Below are 26,903 nucleotides of genomic sequence, written 5' to 3'. Positions count from 1 at the left end.
TTTGAGACGGGGTCTTGCTCTGTCGCCCAGGCTGGAGTGCAGTGGCCGGATCTCAGCTCACTGCAAGCTCCGCCTCCCGGGTTTACGCCATTCTCCTGCCTCAGCCTCCCGAGTAGCTGGGACTACAGGCGCCCGCCAGGTCGCCCGGCTAGTTTTTTCTATTTTTTAGTAGAGACGGGGTTTCACTGTGTTAGCCAGGATGGTCTCGATCTCCTGACCTCGTGATCCACCCGTCTCGGCCTCCCAAAGTGCTGGGATTACAGGCTTGAGCCACCGCGCCCGGCGTGTCTTCTGTTTTTTGTGTGCACCCTTCGAGGTTCTAAACATGATGCTACATGAATATAAGGTGTTCCCGGTGCTTGTGGGCTGGCGGAGCTGTGAGGGCTTCATTGGGATGAACTGGGAGAAGGAGCCTGGGTTGTAAAATTAAGTGGATGCTTCTTGGGTTTTATCTTCCTTGACCTCACCGGACCGTAAATTCCTCCTTGAAATACTTGCTTCAGCCACATGCTCTGCCCATCCCTCCTGACAGTGAGCTTTATTTATTTATTTATTTATTTATTTATTTATTTATTTAAGACACAGTCTGTCTCTGTCACCCAGCCTAGAGTGCAGTGGCGAAATCTCAGCTCACTGCAACCTCTGCCTCCCTGGTTCAAGCGAGTCTCGTGCCTCAGCCTCCCCAGTAACTGGGATTATAGACATGCACCACCACACCCAGCTAATTTTTGTATTTTCAGTAGAGACAGGGTTTCACAATGTTGGCCAGGCTGATCTCAAACTCCTGTCCTCAAGTGATCCGCCCGCCTCGACCCCTTAAAGTGCTGGGATTACAGATGTGAGCCACTGCACCCAGCTGACAGTGAACATTTATTGGGCACATTCCGTGTGCCAGGCACTGTTGATGCTGCATGTCCAGCAGTGAGTACAACGGATGGAAAGCCTTGTCTTCACTGAACTGAAAGGAAACGAGGAAAATCTCCTCCCTTGGGTGTGAGCCTGATTCCTTGTTTCTGCATCACAGGGACAACCTCAGCTGCTCCCCAGGGTGTGCTGAGCACTGCCTGCTCCTGCAGGCCTTGCCGGGCCCGTGAAGGATGAAGGCAGCCTCTTCCCTGCAAGATTCTTTCCTCTGCAAACCCAAAAGTATCTGAGACAGAGCTCAATCAACTTAGAAAGTCTATTTTGCTAAAGTTAAGGACACAGCCTTAACATACAGCCTTAACACACAGCCTCAGGAGGTCCTGAGGACATGTACCCAAGGTGGTCGGGGTACAGGTTTTTATTTTTGTTTGTTTGTTTGTTTTTTGAGACAGGGTCTCACTCTGTCACCCAGGCTGAAGTGCAGTGGTGCGATCTCAACTCACTGCAGCCTCTGCCTCCCGGGTTCAAGCAGTTCTCCTGCCTCAGCCTTCCAAGTAACTGGAATTACAGGTGTGCACCACCATGCCCAGCTAATTTTTGTATATTTCGTACAGACGGGATTTTGCCATATTGGCCAGGCTTGTCTTGAGCTCCTGACCTCAAGCGATCTGCCCAACTTGGCCTCCCAAAGTGCTAGGATTATAGGCGTGAACCACCATGCCTGGCTACCGCTTGGTTTTATACATTTTAGGGAGACATGAGAAATCAATCTATGTGTGAGACTGATCAGCCTTTCACTGAATACACAATTTCCATGTGAGAAGGGGGTAGAGGAATAGTCACTTATGCCTTAGTCTGGCTCAGTGAATCTACATTTGTACATCAACAGTAGGGCAAAGGAAGCAATTAGATGCGCATTTGTCCCAGGTGAGTCTCCGAGGGATGACTTTGGGTTCTGTCTGTCCTTTGTCAGGCACCCATGAAAATAAGTTGTCAATTTACATTGCCAGGGTGAAATTCAATAGAACTGTTTTAGGGTAAAGATGTTGAAGCCCACAAGGAATTCATCTTTTAGCAATCTTATTTGGGAATAAAATGGGAGGCAGGCTTGCGCAGTTCCCAGCTTGACTTTTCCCTTTGGCTTAGTGATTTTGGGGTCTATTTTTGTGATTTATTTTCCTTTCACACCTGCGAGGGAGACTTTCTGATGCTCCTGTCTCTGCCCTGCAGTCCCCTCTCATCTGCCAACTTCGTACTTTGGCTGCCCTGCCGTCTGTCCCCCACCTGCAGCCCCACTGATCTTCCTAAAAGGCAAGTTTCACAAATCACTCACTGCTCAGTACCTTCTGTGATTTCCTGAGGCTCCGGGATAAATCCAAATTCCTTCACATGACAGGAGGGTCCCCACGAGCCGGCCTCTGCTTTCCCTCCCAGCCCCGGCTCCCACCACCTCCTGCCTCGTGTCAGGCTCTGCAGCACGGACAGCTGGTGCTCCCTAATACCTCCCTGCCTTGCTCCTGCTGGCCCCTGGGTCTAGAGGACCTTCTCCCTCCCCAGCCTGCTTCTAGTCTGACCCCTACTCTCCTTTTAGACTCAGCCCCTTCTCCTCCTCCACCCTGAGTCCATGGGCCCGGGAGCGCTAAGCACATGGTGTTATAGTTAACTATTTACTTTTCTATCTTTTCCTGGAAGACAGACATGATGGTAATTATGCGTTTAATGTCTGTCTCCTGGGATGGTAAACCCCTGCGAGCGTGGGCTGTGACTGTCTTATTCACCACTGTTTCTGGCATGGGGCACGGAGTAATAAACATGGCTAACGCTTCCACAGCGCTAACTGAACCGGCCAGAAGTATTCTGAGAGCCTTACATGCGTTAACAACTTTAACCCTTACCACCACTCAGTGAGGTACTGTAATATTATGAGATATGTATTTGGTCTTCCTCTGGTTTCCTGGCATACAACTTCTAAAATCCTTGGACTCTCCAAAGAGATAAACGTGTTTTTATAGGCTAGAGAGTTGACTGATGGCCAGGCATGGTGGCTTTGGCCTTGCATAGCAGCTCACTCGTGTAATCCCAGCACTTTGACAGGCCAAGGCTGATGGATCATTTGAAGCCAGGAGTTTAAGACCAGCCCCGTCTCTACAAAAAAAAAAAAAAAAAAGATTAAAAAATTAGATGGGCGTGGTGTTGCTCACCTGTAGTCCCAGCTACTCGGGGGACTGAGGTGGGAGGATTGCTTGAGCCCAGGAGGTTGAGGTTGCAGTGAATTGTGATTCCATCACTGCACTCTAGCCTGGGCAACAGGGCAAGACCCTGCTTCCAAAAAAAAAAAAAGTACAGAAAAGATAAAGAGCAGAAAGCCTCTCTTTCATCAAGGCCACCCCAAGGCACAACTCCAGAGGGCGCCATTCACATAAAATATAGTGCGACAGTCACTCCCACTCAGGCCCCAGCCTCTCACTTTCCCCTCTGAGGGTACCACTGATACCAAGCTCTTCTCCATCCTTCCACAGATGTCTGCGTGGATGTGAACAGAACATGGGCATGTCGGTTAATAGAGAATTCTCCACCTTGCCTTGTTAATTTTGCATCATTGGGAGATTGTTTCAGATAAGGTGTGTAGAGTAGCCTCATTCTTTTTTTTTTTTTTGAGACGGAGTCTCACTCTGTCGCCCAGGTGCAGTGGCGTGATCTCGGCTCACTGCAACCTCCACCTCCCAGGTTCAAGCAATTCTCCTGCCTCAACCTCCCAAGTAGCTGGGATTACAGGCATGCACCACCATGTCTGGCTAATTTTGTGTTTTTAGTAGAGACAGGGTTTCTCCATGTTGGTCAGGCTGGTCTCAAATTCCTGACCTCAGATGATCCACCTGCCTTGGCCTCCCAAAGTGCTGGGATTCCAGGTTTGAGCCACTGGGCCTCGCCTTTCCTTCCTTCCTTCCTTCCTTCCTTCCTTCCTTCCTTCCTTCCTTCCTTCCTTCCTTCCTTCCTTCCTTCCTTCCTCCCTTCCTTCCTTTCTTCCCTCCCTTCTTGCTTCCTTCCCTTCTTCTTCTTTTTTTTTCAATTGAGTCTTGCTCTGTCACCCAGGCTGGACTACAGTGGTATGATCATGGCTCACTGCAGCCCTGACCTCTGGGCTTAGGTGACCTCTGGGCTTAGGTGATCCTCTCCTCAGCCTCCCAAGTAGCTGGGACTATAGGCATGCGCCACCACGCCTGGCTAATTTTTGTATTTTTTGTAGTGACAGGGTTTTGCCATGTTGCCTAGGCTGGTCTCAAAGTGCTGGGGTCCAGCGATACTCCCACCTTGGCCTCCCAAAGTGCTGGGATTACAGCCATGAACCACTGTGCCCAGCCTGTTTCTAAATCATTTCTATTACAAACAGTGCTGCTATGTACTCAGTCATTTCATCACTGTTTGAGCACATCTGTAGGATACAGTCCTAGGATTGGATTACTTGGGTAAATAGAGACATTACTTTCTAAAGGTGGAATTTCAGAAATCTGTGACAAGCATGCATAAGATATTTTTACAATGAAGTTTGAGGTCTGTCAGATCCAGCTAGAAGTTGACTGCCTGTAGGCTCCTCTCTGATATATTTGATGTTAGGGAATGATGTTTCTGGGTTTGATAGTTTGTTCTCTAGAGAGAAAAGGGAGAGCTCGCAGCAGAAAGGTAGCTTTTTGGATTCTAGCCAGGGCTCACTAATTGGATCCCATCTCACTTCACTTCTAGAGGAAGACCACTCAGGAAAATAAGATACCTGGTCCATGCAGCAGTGGGTTCCCCAGTGCCCTGATAGAAAGTTTGGGAAGTTTAGGATTCAGTCTCTAAAAACATATGGACTGAAGAGGCTCTGGCCCTAAAATCACCTTGTTGGGGATAGTGGGAAGGTCCCTGCTATTTTAAAAATATACTGAGGATGTGATTCCTAACACCACAAGATGGGTGGGTGGGTGAATGGATGAATGGCTGGGTGAATGGATGAATAGCTGGGTGAATGGATGGATGGCTGGGTGAATGGATAGATGGATGAACGAATGGGTAGATGGATGGATGGATGAATGCATGGATGGATGGATGGATGACTGGATGGGTGGATAGATGGATGGATGAATGAATGGGTGGATGGATGGATACATACATAGATTCATACATATAGAAAGGCAAATAGTGATCAAACAAATATGAACTTAGACCTGCTTTGTTATTAGGTAACTTCTTTGAGCTCCTTGAACCTCAGTTTCTGACTGTAATAGGATTAACAATGCCTTTTTTGTGTGTGGGACTATAGTGACAAACCACCAGATGATGTACGTAAAGGCCCTAGCATGGTCCTGGCACACAGTGGGTACCCATATATGGTGGTAGTTGCTATCATTTACTATGAGTGGGCATTCTCTGATTGGTGTACATTGAAGGCTTTTTTTTTTTTTTTTTTTTTACTTTGCAGGAGCCAGGTTACACCCTGTTTGACCCTGCCTTCAAAGGGATGACTCTGTAAGGTAGGGGCTCTCAGCCTTCTTTCCCTCCCAGCATGCACGGTGGGTGACACTGGGGTGCCTGACACACTCCCAGCATGCATTTCACAGGGCATTATTTCTGGCAACACTCATTTCTCTCCAGGCCAGGAAGGCAACCTAAAATCAACTTCCATTTACATTAAAACAATACATAAATAAAGGAAAGAGAAGGCAATAACCCTCAGACTTTGGTCTCCTGGCTAAAATGTATTTGCAAAACAGCACACAGCTTGCACCTGCTGCTCTCTAGCATAATAATGAGAGTGGGTGGAGGTACCTGTGGGATGACCTATTCCAGTGGGTTTGGGTAAATGAAGACGGTTGTCAGAGGGGTGGCTGCTATTCCCCACATGGTTATGGAATGCTTCTCTCTTGGGCCTTTGCTGTGTGCCAGGCAGAGGTGCTAGGTCCTCTCTGCAGTGTGCAGTGACCCTGGGGAACCACAGACATTTAGGACCCTGGCTGGTAGCTCAGTTGCTTGACTAAGGGGGTCAGGCTTGCCAGGCCCAGGCGTTAGGCAAACCCAGGCCTGACCTGCCAAAGCAGCTGCTTTAAGCCTCAGAATCTTCCACTGGGCAATGGAATCCTACCTCACCTGACACCTCCCAGCACCCCCTCCCCTCAGTCCGTGGGGACTAAGTGTTCTCTCCCCTGTGTCCCCATAGCACTTTGTTCCCACAGCTATTAAAGTACTCATTGTTGGCTCTAAATACATCTCTCCTCCTTCCAAAGCAATATTCTTTTTGTTTCGTTTGCTAGAGATTTTATGCAATCTCAAATTCTTTGTTAAAATGGCCCTGGGGTTTACATTATTTTCTATCTAGGAGATTAGAGTTGAAAACATAAATTGGTGGTTTGGAATTCCACTGAGTTCTTCTCTTTAGATAGAAAGAATTGTGGAAAGTCAGGCTTGTCCAGAACCCTCACTATGGGCACTGTCCTTGAATCCTGCTCTCATTCATTCTGCAGTCAGCCAGTCATTCAACGAACACTTACTGAACTCCCACCTTTGTGCCACTACGCTAGGCGCTGGGTATATTTGGATGAAAAGGACCTTGGCTATGCTTTAGAAACCAACACAATGTGGTTATCTAGCTTTAGATTTTGCTGACATACTAAAATCTATCTTTTTTTTTTTTTTAGACAGGTCTCACTCTGTCGCCCAGGCTGGAGTACAGTGGCATGATCTTGACTCACTGTAGCCTGACCTCCTGGGATCAAGTGGTCCTTCCACCTCAACCTCCCAAGTAGCTGGGACTACAGGCACGCAATACCATGCTTGGCTATTTTCTATTTTTTTTTTTTTTTTGGTAGATGTGGGTTTTTGCCATGTTGCCCAGGCATGTCTTGAACTCCTGGCCTCAAGCAATCCTCCTGCCTCAGCCTCTCAAAGTGCTGGGATTACAGGCATGAGCCAACACACCTGGCTGAAACTTCTTTTTTTATAGCATAAGAAGTCAATTTCGGCCAGGTGTGGTAGCTCACGCCTGTAATCCCAGCACTTTGGGAGGCCAAGGTGGGCTGATCACTTGAGACCAAGAGTTTGAGACCAGCCTGGACAACATGGTGAAACCTTGCCTCTACTAAAAATACAAAAACATAAGCCAGGTATGGGGGCACATACCTGTAATCCCAGCTATTCAGGTGGCTGAAGCATGAGAATCTCTTGAAGCCAGAAGGTGGAAGTTGCACTGAGCTGAGATCGCGCCACTGCACTCCAGCCTGGGAGACAGAATGGCGAGACTGCCTCAAGTAAAACAAACAAAAAAGAAGTCAACTTAATAGGATTCCCTTCTGAACACAATTTCCTAGAGATTTGAGACCACCTCTATTTTTTAAAAATCATATTTTTTAACTTTAAACTGTGATTTAAAAAACACATTCTACTTTTAAAAATCTACAACATCTATTTACTCGCCAAAGATTGTATAAGGCACTGTGCCGAGAGAGGGGTTGGGGAAGCACAAAGAAGAAAATACAAAGTCCCAGCCGGGCACAGTGGCTCACGCCTATAATCCCAGCACTTTGGGAGGCCGAGGCGGGTGGATCACGAGGTTAGGAGATCGAGACCATCCTGGCTAACACGGTAAAACCCCATCTTTACTAAATATACAAAAAATTAGCCGGGCGTAGTGGTGTAGTCCCAGCTACTCAGGAGGCTGAGGCAGGAGAATGGCATGAACTTGGGAGGCGGAGCTTGCAGTGAGCCGAGATCGCGCCACTGCACTCCAGCCTGGGCAACAGAGTGAGACTCTGTCTCAAAAAAAAAGAAAACACAAAGTCCCTATACCTTCTAGAAACCTAAATCTAAATAACGGAAGTCGCATGTCGACAAAACTCAGCCTCTTATTTCACTTGCGACTGCAGTGGTACTCATTCGTCTGTTCATTCAATCGTGTATATTTGGGGCACGTGCTATGTGCATAGGCTGTGATAGGTGCTCTGGAGCCTGTGGAAGAAGTCTCACATGTGTCCCTGCCTTCGACGCCCTATGGAGAGAAGGGAGTTCAGAGTCAAGTAGAATAATAGGCCACGGTGACTCCTGGCCAAGGAGCCCAGCACCAGCCTTTTGGAGAAGACTTTGCAGCTTTAGAGGAATGGAAAGCCCTTAGGGGAAGGAAGGGGGACATTCAGGTTTTTGTTAGGAATTTCTCATCAGAAACTGAGATGTGACAAGGGGGAGAATGGGTTCCAAACAATGCCCACCGCAAGGCAGGCCCAGGAATGGAGCCAAGAAAGGGTGGGATATGATGTGGAATGTGATGCTATGTGAGGCTGAATCTCCTGCCTTCAGGGGCCACCCTTTCTAATTTGTTCCCTTTTCTCCCCTCACCCAGATTCTCTGCTGCTTATTCAAGGTGACACAATGCCCTTCACCCTCCACCTGAGGTCCCGCCTTCCCTCTGCCCTAAGGAGTTTGATTCTACAAAAGAAACCAAACATCAGAAATACATCCAGCATGGCTGGGGGTAAGTGGTGCCAGATAGTTAAAAAAAAAAAAAAAAAAAGAAAGAAAGTTCCTGGGAAATACCAGCTGTGTAGGGCCCACAAACTCCTGAGACTTCTAGATTCTGCATAGGAAACAGAAAGTAAGAGCAGAATGATATTAGCTTCAGTCACTACTTAACTTCCCAGAAGAAACTGGAACCTTGGATTAGACTCAAGGTGTGGAAACCCATCAGATGGGTCTAATGACACCCAGTTCTGCTTGGTCACCTCAGCCCCATATGGAGAACCACCAGTGGGCTCAGGTGATGAAAAGGGTTGTCCCTTCCCAGTAAAGTGCCCCCAGGTTACACTGCAGTTTAATCAGATTTTGATTCAGACCAATTCTTCCTACCCTTGACTGGTCTTATTCTCTGGGTGGCACCCATCTCCCCACTGTATTCCGGGAGTGAAACCGAAGGCTCTAAAAGGTCCTGCAAGAGAAAACAGATACCAAATTTGTCATTGACCTAAGTCCAAGCAAAATTTCACATTAAAAAAGACTCTTCTGGTTATGGTATAAGTGCCCAAGGAAAAACCATCAGCACTGTCTAAAGTACTAGAGCAAGACCATTTTCCTTTAGTTTATTAACATGCCTGGCCTCTGTTGCTATATATGGGCTAACAGAGTTAGCTGTTGAATAACAAAGCACTCTTAAACTTAGCGGCTTAAAACCATAATTCTCACAATTCTGCAATCAAGGCTGGTCTTAGCAGGGCGCCTCTTCTGCTCCATGTGGTGTCTGTTGGGGATAGACCATCCAAGATGGCTTCTTCCTGACATATCTGGCATCCAGTGGGATGGCTGGAACATCTGAGACTGGCTGAACATTTCCTGTCCATGAAACCTCTTCAATAGTGATAGCCAAACTTCTGTACATGGGAGCTCGGGAGGCCATGAGACAGATTCCAAGAGAATAAGTCCTAATGCCCAAACTCATACCAAGCCTCTGCTTGCATCACACTTACTAATGTCCCATTGGCCAAAGCAAATCACACGGCCAAGGCCAGAGTCAATGGGGAAGGGGCTACAATGGGGTGTGAATACTGGGGAGCAGAGTTTATATAAATTGGTGCAAAAGTAATTGCAATTTTTGCCATTTTTTTTAAAATAAAAGTAATGGCAAAAACTGCAATTACTTTTGCACTACCTAATATATACATAGAAAGCCACCAAGGTATTAGTCTACAACAACCCGTTATATATGAGCAGTGAACACCAGCTTAACCCCAGGTTGACAACTGCTTGCTAAGACTCTGGGGAGGCAACAGAGTGGATCAGCCAGGGCCTTGGAGCCTGGAGGGAGAAAGCCTGAGTGTGAGTCCTAGCTTCACTCCTTACTAGCAAACTGTGACCTTTCTAAGCGTCACCTACACAATGAAAGTAGCAGCAGAACCTTCCCAGTGGGACTGTCGGGAGGGGCACCTGAGCTGTTCCTGCTGCTGTGAAATGCTCCTCAAGTAGAGAAGCTCATTTTACCAAACAGCTGGAAAACTCCAGCTTGGAGCTGTCTTCTGGGGGCTTTCATTCAGATTAGAAATGTTAAAGGGTGTTTTTTCCTCTCTCTTGTCATTAAGTTAAAAATAAAATGATTTTGAGGTAAAAGGACTCAGAGAAATTACTCAGTTTATCTACAAAGAAAAGTGTCACTGCCTTCCATGGAGCCCAAGGCACCTGGGGGATGCACAAATCACCAGACCATAAAGTATCCTCCAAAAAGGTGAGGCCTCCAGAGTCCACCATCCTCTCCAGAAAGAGACCATGCAGGCTTCTATTCTGTGTCTGTTACTAATGGGGACAACTTGGGGACTTTTCTATTCATCTCCAGCCATGGAGATGAACAAAACCAAAACATAGTACCCTGCAAAGTTCATTTAATTAAAAAGGAAACAAAGGGCCAGATGTGGTGGCTCATGCTTGTAATCCCAGCACTTTGGGACGCCGAAGCGGGTGGATCACCTAAGGTCAGGAGTTCAAGACCAGCCTAGCCAATGTGGAGAAATCCCATCTCTACTAAAAATACAAAAATTAGCTGAGTGTGGTGGCACGCGCCTGTAGTCCCAGTTACTTGGGAGGCTGAGGCAGGAGAAGCACTTGAACCCAGGAGGCGGAGGTTGCAGTGAGCCGAGGTCACACCGTTGCACTCCAGCCTGGGAAACAAGAGCGAAACTCTGTCTCAAGGGAAAAAAAAAAAAAAAGGAAACAAAGAAGCTTTGTGCACATACCATCCTGATTTATTGTATTAAAATTACAATTTGTGCTGGGTGCAGTAGCTCACGCCTGTAATCCCAGCACTTTGTGAGGCCGAGGCGGGTGGGCTGCCTAAGGTCAGGAGTTCAAGATCAGTCTGCCCAACATGGCAAAACCCCATCTCTACTAAAAATACAAAAACATTAGCCAGGCGTGGTGGCATGCGCCTGTAATCCCAGCTACTCAGGAAGCTGAGGCAGGGGAATCGCTTGAAGCCTGAAGGTGAAGGTTGCAGTAAGCCCAGATCCCGTCACTGTACTCTAGCCTGGGCAACAGAGGGAGACTCCATCTCAAAAAAAAAAAAAAAAAAATCCAGTTTGTTCTCACAAGGGCCTTTGGTGGTAAGAAGCCGGTGAGTAGGGAGTGGGAGGCCTCTAAGCCAGCTGAATCCCCTCCCACCTCGCTCCAGATCATTTTCAGAGCCCTGCTGGGCTTGCTTGAGACCGGCATCAGGTTCCTTGGGCTTTCGGCAGCTGGGGGTGTCTCACGTGTCCTCATTTGGAAAGTCTGCTTGTAGCATTGGCAGGCACTGTGGCGACTATGATAATGAGCTCCGGGCACTGCGATTCGAGTAGGAGCCGGTCCTGAACATTCCCAACAGATGGTTGCATCTGTTTCACTCCCCAGTCCCCGTGGAGGACAGCGCTCCCCTCCTGGGGAAACCCAGTGCCTGAAACCCAGCGGAGGCCACTCCGTGATGAAGTGAGGCGAGCTCCACTGGCACCCGTCCCAGGTTTAAATGCCGGCTGTGCCATGCAGCAGCTGTGTGACCCTGGGAAAGTCACTTCATCTCTCTGAGCCTTGTTCCCCTCATCTATAAAATATAATTACATGTGCAGATGACTTAGCATGGGGAGTCCGGCACATAAAAAGCACTCAGTAAATATTCGCCAACAAGATTACTGCAGGAAAGAAAGGGACATGGGTTGATACAGCAAATCTGACAGGGCAATTGTCCTCAAGGGTATTTCTCCAGTAGAACATAATTATTATTATTATTTTTGGAGATGGATTTTCACTCTGTCACCCAGGCGTGATCTCAGCTCACTGCAGCCTCCATCTCCCAGGTGCAAGCAATTCTCCTATCTCAGCCTCCCAAGTAGTTGGGATTACAGGCACGCACCACCATACCTGGCTAATTTTTGTATTTTTAGTAGAGATGGGGTTTCACCATGTTGGCTAGGCTGGTCTTGAACTTCTGACCTCAGGTGATCTGCGAACCTCGGCCTCCCAAAGTGCTGGGATTACAGGTGTGAGCCACCACACCCGGCCCAATAGAGCATAATTATGTTTTTCTTCAGGATGGTCTTAATTTTAGAATATTGTGAAAAGCACAGAGAAGCAAATGACCAGCATGCACAGCTCTGTCACCTGAGGCATTAACTTGTAATGTCCTTCCTTCTAGTTCTAGTAGATGTTCTTTGGTGTCTGCACATTCAAGGGTTAGGTATTTATTGTAGTCTTTGCTATCTGGGCTTATTTATAGCCCTCTGTTTTGGGAAGGCTTTCCAGTTACTTGAAAGGATTTGAGTGTTGTGATCTAAGCTGTTTCTGCTTTAGGGGGCACCTGAAGCCCAGTAACGCTGTCATTCTTGCAGCCTCAGTACAGGTATGGCTTTGATGGTCTTGGACAAGATCTAGGAAGATTCTCTGGTTTACCAGGCAGAGACTCTTGTTCTCTTCCCTTACTTTCTCCCAAAGAGTCTCTCTCTCTCTCTGTTTTGAGCCACCTAAAGCTGGGGGTAGAGTGAGACAAGCACCCCTGTAGCCATCACCACTGTGAGTGTGCTGGGCCAGACCTGAAGCCAGCACAGCACTGGGTCTTACCCAAGCCCTGCCGTAACCACTCCCTGGCAACTGCCTATGTTCGCTCAAGGCTGTAGGGCTCTGCAATTAGCAGGTAGCAAAACCAGCCAGGCCTGTGTCCTTCCCTGCAGGGCGGTGAGTTCCCCCAGGCCCTGGGTGAGTCCAGAAGAGCCGTCTGGGCGTCAGGGACTACAGCCAAAAACCTTAGATGTCCACCCAGTGTTCTATTGTATTGCGGCTGAGCTGGCACTCAAATTACAGGACACAGTCCTTTCCACTCTTCCCTCCCCTTTCCTTCTAGTTCTTTCACTCACTGATTTTATAAAAAGGAGAATTTGTCCAATACATTGTTTCATTACCTAGTATAGTTCCTTTAATGACACATCACAGACATCTTTTAACATAATCATTACATATTTCTTCTGTAACCATAATTTTAAACATCTACACAGGATTTCGTTGAACAGTAACTTCAGTCCCTGCTTCCTGAACACTGAGGTGCTCAATAACTTACATACATTACCTCCCTGAGGTCTCTTGGAGGTAGGCATGGTTGCTGCCATCTTATAGTTGGGGAGGCCAAGGCTAGGACATGCAAAGCCACAGCCCAGGGTCACACAACTGGTCACAGACAGGATCAGGATTCGAGCCCAGGTGTGTTTACTTCCAAAGCCAAAGGACTGCCATTGCGGAGGAAGACTGGCTGCCCCCAGAGGAGGCTACAGCATGTAGTAGGATTCATTTCATGGCAATTCATCAAGCTGTAGGTTTGTGTGTGTTTGATTGAAGCATTACCTACACTTTTTTGAGTGGGGCTCTGCAATTAGCAGGTAGCAAAACCAGCCAGGCCTGTGTCCTTCCCTGCAGGGCGGTGTACACTTTTTTGAGTGTAGGTAATGCTTCAATCAAAATTTACATTAGGCCTGTTGCGGTGGCTCACACCTGTAAGCCCAGCACTTTGGGAGTCCAAGACAGGCAGATCACTTGAGCCCAGGCATTTGAGATCAGCCTGGCCACCGTAGTGAAACCCCATCTCTACTAAAAATACAAAAAACTAGCTGGGCACAGTGGTACATGTCTATGGTCCCAGCTACTTGGGAGGCTGAGGCATGAGAATCACTTGAACCCGGGAGGCAGAGTTTGCAGTGAGCCAAGATCAAACCACTGTACTCCAGCATGGGTGACAAAGCTAGACTCTGTCTCTAAAAAAAAAAAAAAAAAAAAAAGAATTACATTGGAAGTTGGGTATGGTGGCGTGCACCTGTAGTTCCAGCTACTTGGCAGGCTGAAGCAGGAGGGTCACTTGAGCCCAGGAATTCAAGGCCAGCCTGGGCGACATAGCAGTCTTGCCACTTTAAAAAAAATCAGAAAGGGGCCAGGCGCAATGGCTCATTCCTGTAATCCCAGCACCCGAGGCGGGTAGATCACCTGAGGTCAGGGGTTCAAGACCAGCCTGGCCAACATGGGCCACCAAATATCCCGTGTGTATTTTTAGTCTGTACTAAAAATACAAACAATGAGCTAGGCGTGGTGGCAGATGCCTGTGTTCCCAGCTACTCAGGGGGCTGAGGGAGGAGAATTGCTTGAACCCAGGAGGTGGAGGCTGCAGTGAGCCAAGATTGTACCATTGCACTTCAGCCTGGGCAACAAGAGTGAAACTCCGCCTCAAAAAAAAAAAAAAAAAAATCAGAAAGTATCTGCCAATAAACAGCTGACTATACATTTTTCCCTTCTCCCACCATACCCAGAGCTCCGACCAGCCAGCCTGGTGGTCCTGCCCAGGTCCCTTGCTCCAGCGTTTGAAAGATTCTGCCAGGCCAACACTGGTCCTCTGCCCCTGCTGGGCCAGAGTGAGCCAGAAAAGTGGATGCTGCCCGCTCAAGGTGCTGTCTCAGAGACCAGGTAAAAAGCTTGGGTTACTGTGGGTTAAAGCTTGGGAGTGTCCAGGTGCTGTAGCCAGGTGTCTCTGTTATCCAGTACCTCTCTGTCCAACCTCAGGGACCTTCACAGTGCCTGGCACAGAACCTCACTCATGACTGTTGCTCAGGAACGAGCTGCCCTCACCACTGTTCTGACCCCTTCCCCTATCACCTGGCCCCTGCCCTGGCTAAGATCTGTGGGATCATGGAGAAAGTCCAGCCCTGGAGAAATCCCACTGACTCCACCATCTGTCCACTCCATTGCCCAAGCCAGAAACCCGCCTGCACAGGATTAAGAAGAAAATAAAAAACACTTGCATTACCAGGACCCAGAGACAGATATTGTGTCTATTTTCCTAGGCTTTTAAACTAGAACCTATCTAGTAAATGGCCCCACTGATTCTGGGTCGGTGTACCTCTCCCGCAACTCTACCTTTCCTACGGCACCAGCACAGACTGGCATCTTCCCTGGCCTCGCCCTAGTCTCATCCTTCCTTCCCCCACCCTGTCATCATCTGCTCTCCCAGCAGAGTGACTTTTTCTAATGCTAAACCGGATCATGTGGCTCTCAGACTGGGTGCCGTGGTTCATGCCTGTAATCCCAGTACTTTGGGAGGCTGAGGCAGGAGGATGGCTTGAGCCCAGGAGTTTGAGACCAGCCTGGGCCACATAGGGAAGACCTCGTCTCTACAACATTTTAAAAAGAAAATTAACTGGGCATAGCAGTGCACACCTGTGGTCCCAGCTACTCGGGAAGCTGAGGAGGATCGCTTGAGACCAGGAGGTTGAGGCTTCAGTGAGCTGAGATCATGTCACTGCACTGCAGCCTGGGCAACAGCGCAAGACTCTGTCTCAAAATATATATATATATAAAATAAAATAAAATTCTTCAGCATCTTCTCATGGCTTGGACCTCAGCCTGATCTCAAGATCCATGGTGACCTGGCCCCAGCTCAGTTTCTCCCCTGGCCCCTGACACTCCAATCATCCCCAACCAGCTCCCGAGACAGAAAGCTCCCCAGGAACTTTCTGTCATGATTATTTTAGGATGGGAAGGTCCTTTGGAGACCCCATCTGGGTCCGCGATTGTGCCTTTACATTTTTCCCTGGTGCCTCCTGTGCTGCCAACTTGGAGACTCCTAGAGCAGATCGCCCAGTGGGCTTCCACGAGCCGCTTCCTCTGCCTGGGTGTGCCTTCTTCCTTGCCCAACTGGCGAACTCCTATTCATGCGAACTCCTATTCATGCCTCAAGACCCAGCACCTAACTCCTTTATGGAAGAGAATTGATTTCCCCCTTCTCTGTGTCACGCTACCCAGACTGTTGACATTCACTGCTGTGTATTGCCAGTATGTTTTCAAGAGTCTCACCTATCAATGTAGGATTATGAGCTCTTTAAATGCTGGGATGGGCAAGGCACGGTGGCTCACGCCTGTAATCCCAGCACTTTGGGAGGCCGAGGAGGGCAGATCACCTGAGATCAGGAATTCGAGACCAGCCTGGCCAACATGGTGAAACCTTGTCTCTACTAAAAATACAAAAATTAGCCAGGCATGGTGGTGCAGGCCTATAATCTCAGCTACTCGGGAGGCTGAGGTGGGAGAATCACTTGAACCTGGGAGGCGGAGGTTGCAGTGAGCCAAGATCACACCATTGCACTCCAGGCTGGGCTACAGAGCAAGACTCTATCTCAAAAAACATTTAAAAAAAAAAAAAAAAAAGACTGGGATGGTGTCCTCTCCATTACTCTAGCCCCATCACTAGCATGTGCCTGACATGGAGGCATGGCTCAGTAAAAGAGTTTGGAGTGAGTAAAGCATAAGCTTGTAACCAAAGAAGTCTTTCAGCCCTACAGAAGAGTTTCCTCTAAGGGAAGAGAAAGGCCTCACCCACTGCTGGCACTGAGACGTTCCCTAAGACACATATTCTCTGTCCCCTTTGGGCTACTGGCCCTATCTCCATAGCAGAGAGGGCACCATTTACTTTTCTTCTTCTTCTATTTTTTTTTTTTTTTTGAGACAGTCTCACTCCGTTGCCCAGGTTGGAGTGCAGTGGCGCGATCTCGGCTCACTGCAACCTCCACCTCCCAGGTTCAAGCAATTCTCCTGCCTCAGCCTCCTGAGTAGCTGGGATTGCAGCTGTGTGCCACCATGCCTGGCTAATTTTTGTATTTTTAGTATAGACGGGGTTTCACCATGTTGCCCAGTCTCGTCTTGAACTCCAGAGCTCAAGTGACCTTCCCGCCTCGGACTCCCAAAGTGCTGGGATTATAGGCATGAGCCACCGTGCCCGGCCACCATTTGCTTGTCTTGGTGGTTTGGCTTGTCTTGGATTGCGGGTATAGGAGACACACTGGGTGGGAGGTGGGGGTGTGTTCTATACATGCTGATGTAATTGTTTCTGATCTGAGGACATTTGAAGGATGCCAAGAAGGCCCCCTGCTGAAAACTATGCTCCCTACCCAGGTGCCAGGGCTGGAAATTTCAGCACTAAACATCCTCTTCTGTCTCCACAGTCCTTCTATTGTGTATTATCAGGGGCCACAGTGAGGGTCTGGGGCCCTGCCAGCTTTCCCCTTGTGTCTACAGGATGGGCCATCCCCAGTTCTGGAAATACGAGTTCGGTGCCTGCACCGGCAGCCTGGCTTCGCTGGAGCAGTACTCAGAGCAGCTGAAGGACATGGTGGCCTTCCTCTTGGGCTGCAGCTTCTCCCTGGAGGAGGCCTTGGAGAAAGCAGGGCTCCCCAGAAGAGACCCAGCAGGTCACAGCCAGGCAGCTGCATACAAGGTAGGGACACAGCCCACAACCCACAAGGGCAGAATGGCCTGAAAATGCAGATCAACTTACATCTTCCTGGGGCAGAGAGAACATGGGCACGGGAGGCGGAAAACCTAAGCTCCAGCCCCAGCTCAGCCACTTTCTAGCTGTGCAACCCAGGAGAAATGATCGATCTCTTTGAGCCAGCTTTGGTCCCACGCACCTCTGGGACCGCCGTGAGCACCCAGTGTGATCCTTCTTCATGGTTCAGTGCCGTAAACCAAACCCGCTTGGGATTTCTCTGGCTCCTTTAACTTCAGGCACCTCAGCAAGATTTTTATTCATCCTCCCTGGCTCGGGTGAGCCTCAGCCACGGGGAATGAGCCTAGCTCTGTCAATACCCAGGGATTTGTGGCAGAGCCTTGGCCAGGCAGTTCCTCCTGGGTTAGGTCTCTGTCCAGAAAGCCGGGTCATGTTCTTGGCCGGAGGTTGCCTCTGGCAGTCACAAACACAGCACAGCCGGCCTCTCTGGGACGTGCCTGCTGTGCCTCTTCCAGCCCTTACTTGTCAAGGTGAGTGCACTCGATTCCCTGGTTCCACAGACCCTTCCTGGACATCTGTTGGTGAAGTCTGAGAGTGCACTCTGCTCCGGCAGTGGTCAGCCAGCATAAACAGCCAGGCTCCAGGTTTCTTTATTTATGGAGGACTTGGATCAGAGATTTTGTCTTGGACTCTGGGATATTTATTAAAATGTCTTGGTTTGGGCTCCTGCCAGAGAGGCCCCAGCTGCCTCTGATCAGAAACAAAGCTGCCCATAGTCTGTGCTGCCCTCATGGGTGAAGTGTGTGCCCGAGCGGTTCTCTTGAAGCTAGGGAAGGGTGGGGATGGGACCCCAGCGGCTGGCGGGCACCCACAGCAGGCTCTGGCTCTGGAACACACCACTCTTTGTAGGAGGTGGGAGCTGAGAGGGCCCCATGGCTCCACATGCAGATTCTCATTTTAGATGAGGAAACCAAGGTCTAAAGAGAGAAAAGGACTTGCCCAAGTCCCAAAGCTCGATGGGAACCCAGAACTCCTGGCTCCCATCTGTACAATGCCAATAGCAGAGATGTGACAATTAAATGATGCTTTGCAGTCACAGGGTCTGCTGATATGGAAGCTGTTTGTTGCCTACAAAGGTGCAAGTAAGTGCCCATAGTGAGTGCTCAACACGGCCTCACTGACCCCGATGCTTATCAAATAACTTTCAGTCTAATATCGACACCTCTGCCCATGGGCTCCAGGGAGAGATGGCCAGGCAGCCATCTGGGATTCCATTGGCCACCCCCAGACGGAATGTGTCTCAGCCTTGGGGAGCACTGCCTGGGTCTGCCAGTGGCTCCAGCACGTCCCCTCTCCTGGGTGCTATAATGCAGACACTACTGGCAGGCACACTGAGGTTCCATCCCGCTGCCGCCAGGGTGGTGATAGCAAGCTCTTTAGGTGGTGGCCAAGACTTCACAGTGGATTACAGTCCTGGCCATGTCCTAAATCTTTCATAAGCTCTATTGCAGGCACCAGAAACCATTCAGAAGGTGGAGTGGGGGAGCGAAACACCGATGAAAGTCACACCGATCAAAGCAGGCAACATCTGTTAAGGCAGGAGGAACCAGGCCATGCTCCATGGGGTCTGGGGACAGGCTTGTCACTGGTGTGGATTCAGAAGGCAGAGTGGACACCAGCTCCTACTGTGATGTTCTCAGTTGCCTCCCTCTGCCCCTGATTCACCAGAGGCTGTTTACCTGTGGTCCACGGCCTTTGCAGTCGCTGGAGAAATTCAGAGCCTCCATAATATTGGATAGAAAAAAAAGTACATTTTTCTTTTCCCTCCCTCCCTCCCTCCCTCCCTCCCTCCCTTCTTTATTTTATTTTATTTTATTTTTGACAGTCCTTACTCAGTTACCCAGGCTGGAGTGGTGCAGTGGCACAATCACAGCTCACTGCAGCCTCAACCTTCTGGGCCCAAGAGATCCTCCCATTTCAGCCTCCTGAATAGTTGGGACTACAGGCATGCGCCAGCACACCCAGCTAATTTATGGGATTTTGTTTGTTTGTTTGTTTGTTTTTTTGGTAGAGATGGGGTTTTGCTGTATTGTCCAGGCTGGTCTTGAACTTCTGGGCTCAAGCGATCCAACCTTCTTGGCCTCCCAAAGTGCTGGTATTACAGACACGGACCACTGTGCCCAGCCTCATTTTTGTTTTCATAACCTCAACCCACATTTAGCATTTCCTTCAATTATGAATGTAGGCAGCAAACGGCTGTCGTATCAGCAGACCCTGTGACTTCATGGCTGGCAACGGAAATCACAGTTATCTTCATATCGCATTAGAGTTCTTCCTGATGTCTCAAAAATGTCCTATATGCTGAGCACTACTTCAAAGTTACAATGATAGTCGAACTGGCATCTTGTTCTTTAGGCTGCTACTGAGGAAGCATGCATATTATCTCACATTTTTCCTTTTTTTTTTCTTTGAGATGGAGTCTCGCTCTGTCACCCAGGCTGGAGTGCAATGGTGTGATCTCGGCTCACTGCAACCTCTGACTCCTGGGTTCAAGCAATTCTCCTGCCTCAGCCTCCTGAGTAGCTGGGACTACAGATGCGTGCCACCATGCCTGGCGAACTTTTGTGTTTTTAGTAGAAACGGGGTTTCACCATGCTGGCCAGGGTGGTCTCGAACTCCTGACCTTGTGATCCGCCCACCTCGGCCTCCCAAGTGCTGGGATTACAGCTGTGAGCCACCGTGCCCGGCCACATTTTTCTATTATTTGATAACTGTGCTTGGTTTCCTTTGGAATCCTGTGCATTTTCTTGTATACAGTTAAAAGCATTACTTTGACCAGGGGTCCACAGCTGTTCTAGTCTACCAAAGGGGTCCGTGGCACACAGAAAGTTAAGATTCCTTATTTTAAACCAGTAATTAGCAGCAAACTCCCCCTCTCTATGTCACGTAAAAATAGAAGCTAATTTCTATAACAGCTACTCCTCCTTCATTTAGCTGCCTTGAACTCTTGGTGCTCAGAGCTTGGATCTGTGCTAATTCCATTTTTTAACATTTTCACTTGATTTTTTTTTTTTTTTTTTTTTTGGTCAGACAACAGTGCCTTGTGTTACCCATGCTGGCTTCTGCTGCCCTCTGGTGGTCACAATGAGGCCCATTCCCAAGGACAAGCTGGAAAGGCTGGTGCAGGCCTGCTGCTCCCTGGGGGGTGAGCAGGGGCAACCTGTTCACATCGGTGACCCAGGTCAGTGTCTCTCGCTCCTGCCCATGATCTTGACAGCCTCTCTTGGAGTTGGGCCTGAGGAGCAGACAGGAGCTTGGCATGTTCCTGAGCTCCCACGGCTTGTCTTTCTTTTTACCAGGGGTCTCCAGGGGCAAAGGCCCTGAACAAGGCCCAAAGGCTCCGGCAGCTGTCTCGGGGCTGGGCTTACAGATGCCCCTCATGTTTAAAGGTGCCACCCTTGGCAGAATAGCCAGTCTCACTGTGGTGTAAGTTTACATATATCATATCCTCTTGGGTTTTTACAGAGGCTTAATATATATATATATAGGAAAATATATATATATATATATATATCGAATATATATTGGGTTTTGTCCACAATTCCTGGCTCATAGCTCCTAAAATTCTTGGAACTTCCAAAATGCTATATTTTGTCTGATAGGTTCAGGGTGGGGCTGGTCACCGGAAAGATTAAGGTAGAATTAGAAGGTTGGGACTTTCAGCTCCACCCCTCCCCCCAACCTCCAGGGAGGAAAGAGGGGCTGAAGGTCAAGCTGATTACCCACGGCTGATGGTTTAATCAGTCATGCTCATGTCATGAAGCCTCCGTAAAACCCCAAGAGGATAGGCTTCTGCGAGCTTCTACATAGCTGAACACAGGTAGGTTCCTAGAGGGTGGTGCCCAGGGAGGGCACGGAAGCTCCACGCTCCTTCCCCCACACCTCGCCCTGGGCATCTCTTTATCTGTATCCTTTGCAATACCCTTTAATTTTATTTTATTTATTTTTGAGACACAGTTTCCCTCTGTCGCCCAGGCTGGAGTTCAGTGTTGCAATCTCAGCTTACTGCAACCTCCGTCTCCTGGGTTCAAGTGATTCTCCTGCTTCAGCCTCCCAAGTAGCTGGGATTACAGGTGCCCACCACCACGCCTGGCTAATTTCTATACTTTTAGTAGAGATGGGGTTTCACCATGTTGGCCAGGCTTGTCTTGAACTCCTGGCCTCAAGTGGTCTGCCCGTCTTGGTCTCCCAAAGTGCTGGGATTACAGGTATGGGCCACTGCGCCCTGCCTGCAATATCCTCTATAACAAACTGGTAAACATAAGTAAATGTTTCCTCAAGGTCTGCGAGCTGCTCCAGCAAATTAATCAAACTCAAAGAGTTTGGGTTTCATCAAACCCAAAGAGGGTTAATCAAACTGGAGGCCAGTTGGTCAGAAGTTCTGGAGGCCCAGACTTGCAACTGGTGTCTGTAGGGGGGTGGCCTTGGGGACTGAGCCCTCAACCCGTGGGTTCTGATGCTATCTCCAGGTGGAATGGAATTGGAGAGTACCCAGCTGGTGCCTCCTGCTTGATGGTGGGGAAAAACCCCCACAAATTTGATCACAGGAGTCTTCTGTGTTGGTGACTGTTATTGTGGTGTGAGAGCAGAGGAAAGACACCATTTAGATACAGTTTTTTTTCTCTACACGCTCACCCACTGGGGAGATCTTTGATAAACGTAAAGCTCCTATGAACTTCCAGTGAATCTGGGGTTGGGGGAAGCCAAGGGTGGCAGCAGGGCTCTTTGTCCAGAGATTTGAGCTCGAAGCAACGTCTAATCTGGGCTGCTATTCATTGGTATATTTGGGTAGGAGATAGCTTTGTTCCAAATGTTAATTTGAGCTGAAATCCATTGATCCCTGGCATATTAACTCAATCTGACAGTGAGTGAACAGATCAAACATGAAGAGCCAATATCAAGAAGCTGTGCAGGCCTCTTCGAAGGCCTGATGAGAGTTTGAGACTGGGCCTTGGATGAGGGTCCAAGTTTGGTATACCTGAACTTGCTCAGCTGCATAACCAACAACATCAGACAGAACCTACCCTTTTGTGAAAACGCAGTCAGCACTTGCTAGCTTCATCACATGAGGGTGATTGCAGAGCCACCCACCAGGATGGTGTCTGCTGAGGAGTTTTATCATTAGTGGGGATGGATTGGGCCCAGCACATCCATCTTTGCTGTCTTCAGAATTAGGTTGCTGCTGGTAGTCAAGCAGCTGAGGTTAGGTGCATGAGATGTGACCCAGCCTGGACCAACGTCAAGCCCCCAAGGCTGGCTTTGGTAACAGTCTGCATGCACAATGAGAGTACTAGGCTCATTGCACCCAAGGATCCTTCCAGAAATCACGCCATGAAGTTTGAGATTCTATGTTCTGAAACCAGCACTCCACATGGACTGTAAATTATGGAGAACCCTGAGTTGTCAAAGCCTCAATCCCTATTCTCCTTTACCTCTTCCTCAAATACCATTTACAATAATCCTGCAATTTGAGTTTCTGTTTTAGAGAAAGAACCATGAACTACTCAACCAGTTCTAATTGGATGCCCCCTGCTGAGGGAATTACATTTTCCTTTTCCATCTGCAGAACTGTTGGGAATCAAAGAGCTTTCCAAACCTGCCTACGGGGATGCCGTGGCGTGTTCCCCCGGGGAGGTTCCGGTGTTCTGGCCTTCTCCACTGACCAGTCTCGGAGCTCTCAGCAGCTGTGGTATGTTGGGGGATACTGGGGCAATCGCTCTGCCCTAGGATGGAGCCCAGTGGGGTCTAGTTTTTGAAAGCACATTCTCTCAGTACAATGATTTAAGAGTAAAGCCATAAAACAAAACACAAAACAGAGGCCTACAGCTACAGTGATTCTCTCTCTGGTTTCCTTCTTTTATTTATTCATTTATTTATTTATTTATTTATTTAGGCAGAGTCTCACTCTGTTGCCAGGCTAGAGTGCTGTGGTGCGATCTTGGCTCACTGCAACCTCCAACTCCCTGGTTCAAGCGATTCTTCAGTCTCAGCCTCCTGAGTAGCTGGGATTACAGGCACGTGCCACCACGCCCAGCTAATTTTTGTATTTTTATAAGAGACGGGGTTTCACCATGTTGGCCAGGATGATCTTGATCTCCTGACCTCGTGGTCCGCCCACCTTGGCCTCCCACGGTGCTGGGATTACAGGTGTGAGTCATCATGCCTGGCCTGGTTTCCTTCTTTTAATCCCAGGGCTGGAGCACTTTGTCTTACAACTCAATTTTTTTGTCGTTGTTGTTTCTTTGGTTTTGTTGAGACACAGTCTCACTCTGTCGCCCAGGCTGCAGTGCAGTGGCACGATCTTGGCTCACTGCAACCTCTGTCTCCAGTCTTAATTAAGCGAGGGAGGCATGCCTCAGCCTCCCAAGTAGCTGGAATTACAGGTGCATGCCACCACACCTGGCTAATTTTTGTATTTTTAGTAGAGACGAGGTTTTGCCATGTTGGCCACGCTGGTCTTGAACTTCTGGCCTCAAGTGATCCTCCCACCTTGGCCTCCCAAAGTGCTTGGATTACAGGCATGAACCACCTCATCCAGCTTTAAATATGTTTTGATTAAATGTATTTCCTTCCTTCCTTCCTTCCTTCCTTCCTTCCTTCCTTCCTTCCTTCCTTCCTTCCTTTCCTTCCTCTTTCTTTCTTCTTTCTCTCTCTCTCTCTTCTTTTTTTTTCCTTTCTTTTCTTTCTTTCACAGGGCCTCACTGTCTTGCCCAGGCTTGAGTTCAGTGGCATCATCATAGCTCACTGCAGCCTCAAACCTCTGCAGTCAAGTGATCCTCCCATCTCAGCCTCCCAGGTAGCTGAGACTACAGGCATACGCCATCATACCAAACCAATTTTTAGAATTTTTTTGTAGAGATGGGGTCTTGCTACAATGTCCAGACTGGTCTCAAAGTCCTGGGCTCGAATGATTCTCCTGCCGCAGCCTCCTGAGTCATAGGGATAACAGGCAGGAGCCACTACTTCAGCCGTTTTAATTAAACATATATTTTTATCTGCCAAAGCATCCCAGCCCATTCTAGCAGGAAAACTCACCTTTAGCTTGGCTTTTTGAGACATTTTGGAGATTGATGGGGCCTTGAAAACAAAGGTGAAGCCAAGAAATGTAACTAAACAAGTAATTTCCCATGGTATTTGCAAGGTGATTATAAACAAGGCCTGCCGCAGTACATTTTTTCCAAGGCCTAGGTGATATTACAATGAAGAGACACACGAGGGCGCCCTCCTTAGCTCACAGTACGATAGGAAGGGGACAGAAACATGAAAAATAACAGCCATTGCAGACCATGGTCATGGACACTGGAAAATTCTGGCCAGGCCAGTCACACTTGCACTGTAAGCATAGAATCTAGTGTTACTTTAATTTATTTTGAAAGCATTCATGAGAGTTCAGCTATCACAATGGCCTCATGCGAGGGAAAGATCATCCCTAATGTGGTGAAGAGGCATGGCTACCAAGATCCACAGGATTCCATTCGTTTATTTAAGTACATGTGTTGAGAACGTGCTGTGTGCCAGGCATGCACCCAGGCCTCGGGAATACAGTGCTCCCTGGGACAGGATGGAGTCCTCTGGGTGCTCATGGTCTTTTCTGAGTGTGTGTATGGGCAGTGTGTAGACACATACACCTAGGTTTAGTAAACGTCCCCCAGCCCACTGGCCTCACCACTTTCCCACCATCAGCCTTGGCAGGTGCCCTGCAGAGGAGATCTCACTGCCATGGGCACCCCAGCATGTTCCAGCCCTTTAATTCTAACAGCGGTAGCACAGTTGATCATAGATGAGAACAAATGACATGAGACAAGGACAACCTTGAATCATTCTCAAACTTCCTTTTTTTTTTGAGACAAGGTCTCACTCTGTCACCCAGGCTGAATGCAGTGGCACGATCACAGTGCACTATAGCCTTGACCTCCTACACTCAAGCGATCCTCCCACCTTAGCCTCTGGAGTAGCTGGGACTATAGGCATCAGGCATACACCATAGAGATGGGGTCTCACTATGTTGCCCAGGCTGGTCTTGAACTCCTGGGCTCAAGCGATCCTCCCACCTCAGCCTCCCAAAGTGCCGGGATTATAGTCATGAGCCACCATGCCTACCTTGAACTTCAATATTTAAACTTCGATTAGCAATATATTATTTGCTGCAGACCTCACAACTGATGGGGGCAAAACTGTGTCATTCTCTGAGCTGACTGTTCTGATGTGTAGCTGGCTTTGGAGTGACCAATTTTAGGTGCCATCCAAAACACAAACAAGCGATGATTACATTCTTCAGATTCATGACTTCTTCCCCTTACACATCAAATCTAAAGTTTATGTATCTGTCAGATTTTTATTTTGAAATGCTGGCTGAGTCTGGCTTTCTATTAAATACGAAACTTTAAGCCAGGCATGGTGGCTCATGCCTATAATCCCAGCACTTTGGGAGGCTGAGGTGATTGGATCACTTAAGGTCAGGAGTTCAAGACCAGCTTGGCCAACATGGTGAAACCCTGTCTCTACTAAAAATATAAAAATTAGCCAGACGTGGTGGCACACACCTATAATCCCAGCTACTTGGGAGGCTGACACAAGAGAATTGCTGGAACCCTGGAGGCAGAGGTTTGCAGTGAGCTGAGATCGTGCCACTGCACTCCAGCCTGGGTGATAGAGCGAGACTCTGTCTCAAAGAAAAAAAAAAGAAAAGAAAAGAAACTTTATTGTTCCTGTGAAATCCAGTATTTACTCAATTCACATGTGTGTTTGTTGAACACCTATTATGTGCAAGGCACTCTGTGGGATCCTGAGATGCATGAGCAATGGTCGCTCTTCTCCAGGAGCATACAGCTGAGTGGAGATGAGTATTCAAGGATGATAATGACACTGAGGAAGGCAGAAGAGGTAAATAGTATGGTATTAAGCACTTAATGAGCCAGGCACAAGAAACTAAGAATGAGTAAAATACTGTGTGATTCAGGCCAGGCTCCATGGCTCATGCCTGTAATCCCAGCACTATGGTAGGCTGAGGTGGGAGGCTTGCTTGAGCCCAGGAGTTTGAGGCTGCAGTGAGCTTTGTTGCACCACTGTACTCCAGCCTGAGCAACAGAGAAAGAGCCTTGTCTCTTTAAAAAATTTATGTATGAGGCTGGGCGCAGTGGCTCACACCTGTAATTCCAGCACTCTGGGAGGCTGAGACAGGAGGATCACCTGAGGTCAGGAGTTCGAGACCAGCCTACCCAACATGGCAAAACCCTGTCTCTACTAAAAATACAAAAATTAGCCAGGCGTAGTGGCACACACCTATAATCCCAGCTACTCAGGAGGCTGAGACAGGAGAATTGCTTGAACCCTGGAGGCAGAGGTTGCAGTGAGCTGAGATCGCACCACTGCACTCCAACCTGGGTGACAGAGCAAGGCTCTGTCTCAAAAAAAAAAAAAAGTGTGTGTGTGTGTGTGTATATATATATGGTGTGTGTGTATATATATATGGTGTGTATATATATATGGTAGATATATATACACATAGTGGATACATATATATGGATATATATGTATATGGTGCTTGTTCAATTATGCAAACCATCATTTATTGAGGGCTTACTCTGAAACAAGCACTTTGCTGAACACTTTTTAAAAACTTTTTTTTTTTTTTTTTTACTTTTTTAAACCACATGAGTGTGCTAAACACTTTTTACTTTTTTTTTTTTTT

The 26,903-nt window shown here is 48.2% G+C and overlaps 1 protein-coding gene across 8 annotated transcripts in view; it reads left to right on the top strand.

The window, feature by feature from the left end:
- The window catches only part of DGLUCY (D-glutamate cyclase), a 162,711-nt gene that overhangs the window by 99,767 nt on the left and 36,041 nt on the right, over positions 1-26,903 (top strand). For 7 of the 8 annotated variants that reach the window (XM_023205466.1, XM_023205460.2, XM_023205458.2 and 4 more), the window contains exons 2-7: positions 5,324-5,375; positions 8,231-8,362; positions 14,184-14,337; positions 16,942-17,140; positions 20,243-20,393; positions 22,779-22,901. In XM_023205466.1, coding sequence (XP_023061234.1) covers positions 8,260-8,362; positions 14,184-14,337; positions 16,942-17,140; positions 20,243-20,393; positions 22,779-22,901 — 730 coding nt within the window. In that variant the 5' untranslated portion in view covers positions 5,324-5,375; positions 8,231-8,259. Of the gene's footprint in view, positions 1-3,466; positions 3,486-5,323; positions 5,376-8,230; positions 8,363-14,183; positions 14,338-16,941; positions 17,141-20,242; positions 20,394-22,778; positions 22,902-26,903 lie in introns of those variants that run through there. The other variant, XM_023205464.1, reaches the window with a different exon arrangement.

This window comes from Piliocolobus tephrosceles, chromosome 6 (genome assembly GCF_002776525.5).
Source record: "Piliocolobus tephrosceles isolate RC106 chromosome 6, ASM277652v3, whole genome shotgun sequence".
Lineage (NCBI taxonomy): Eukaryota > Metazoa > Chordata > Mammalia > Primates > Cercopithecidae > Piliocolobus > Piliocolobus tephrosceles.
Note: the sequence above shows the minus strand (reverse complement) of the source record. Positions and strands in the feature narration are given on the sequence as shown.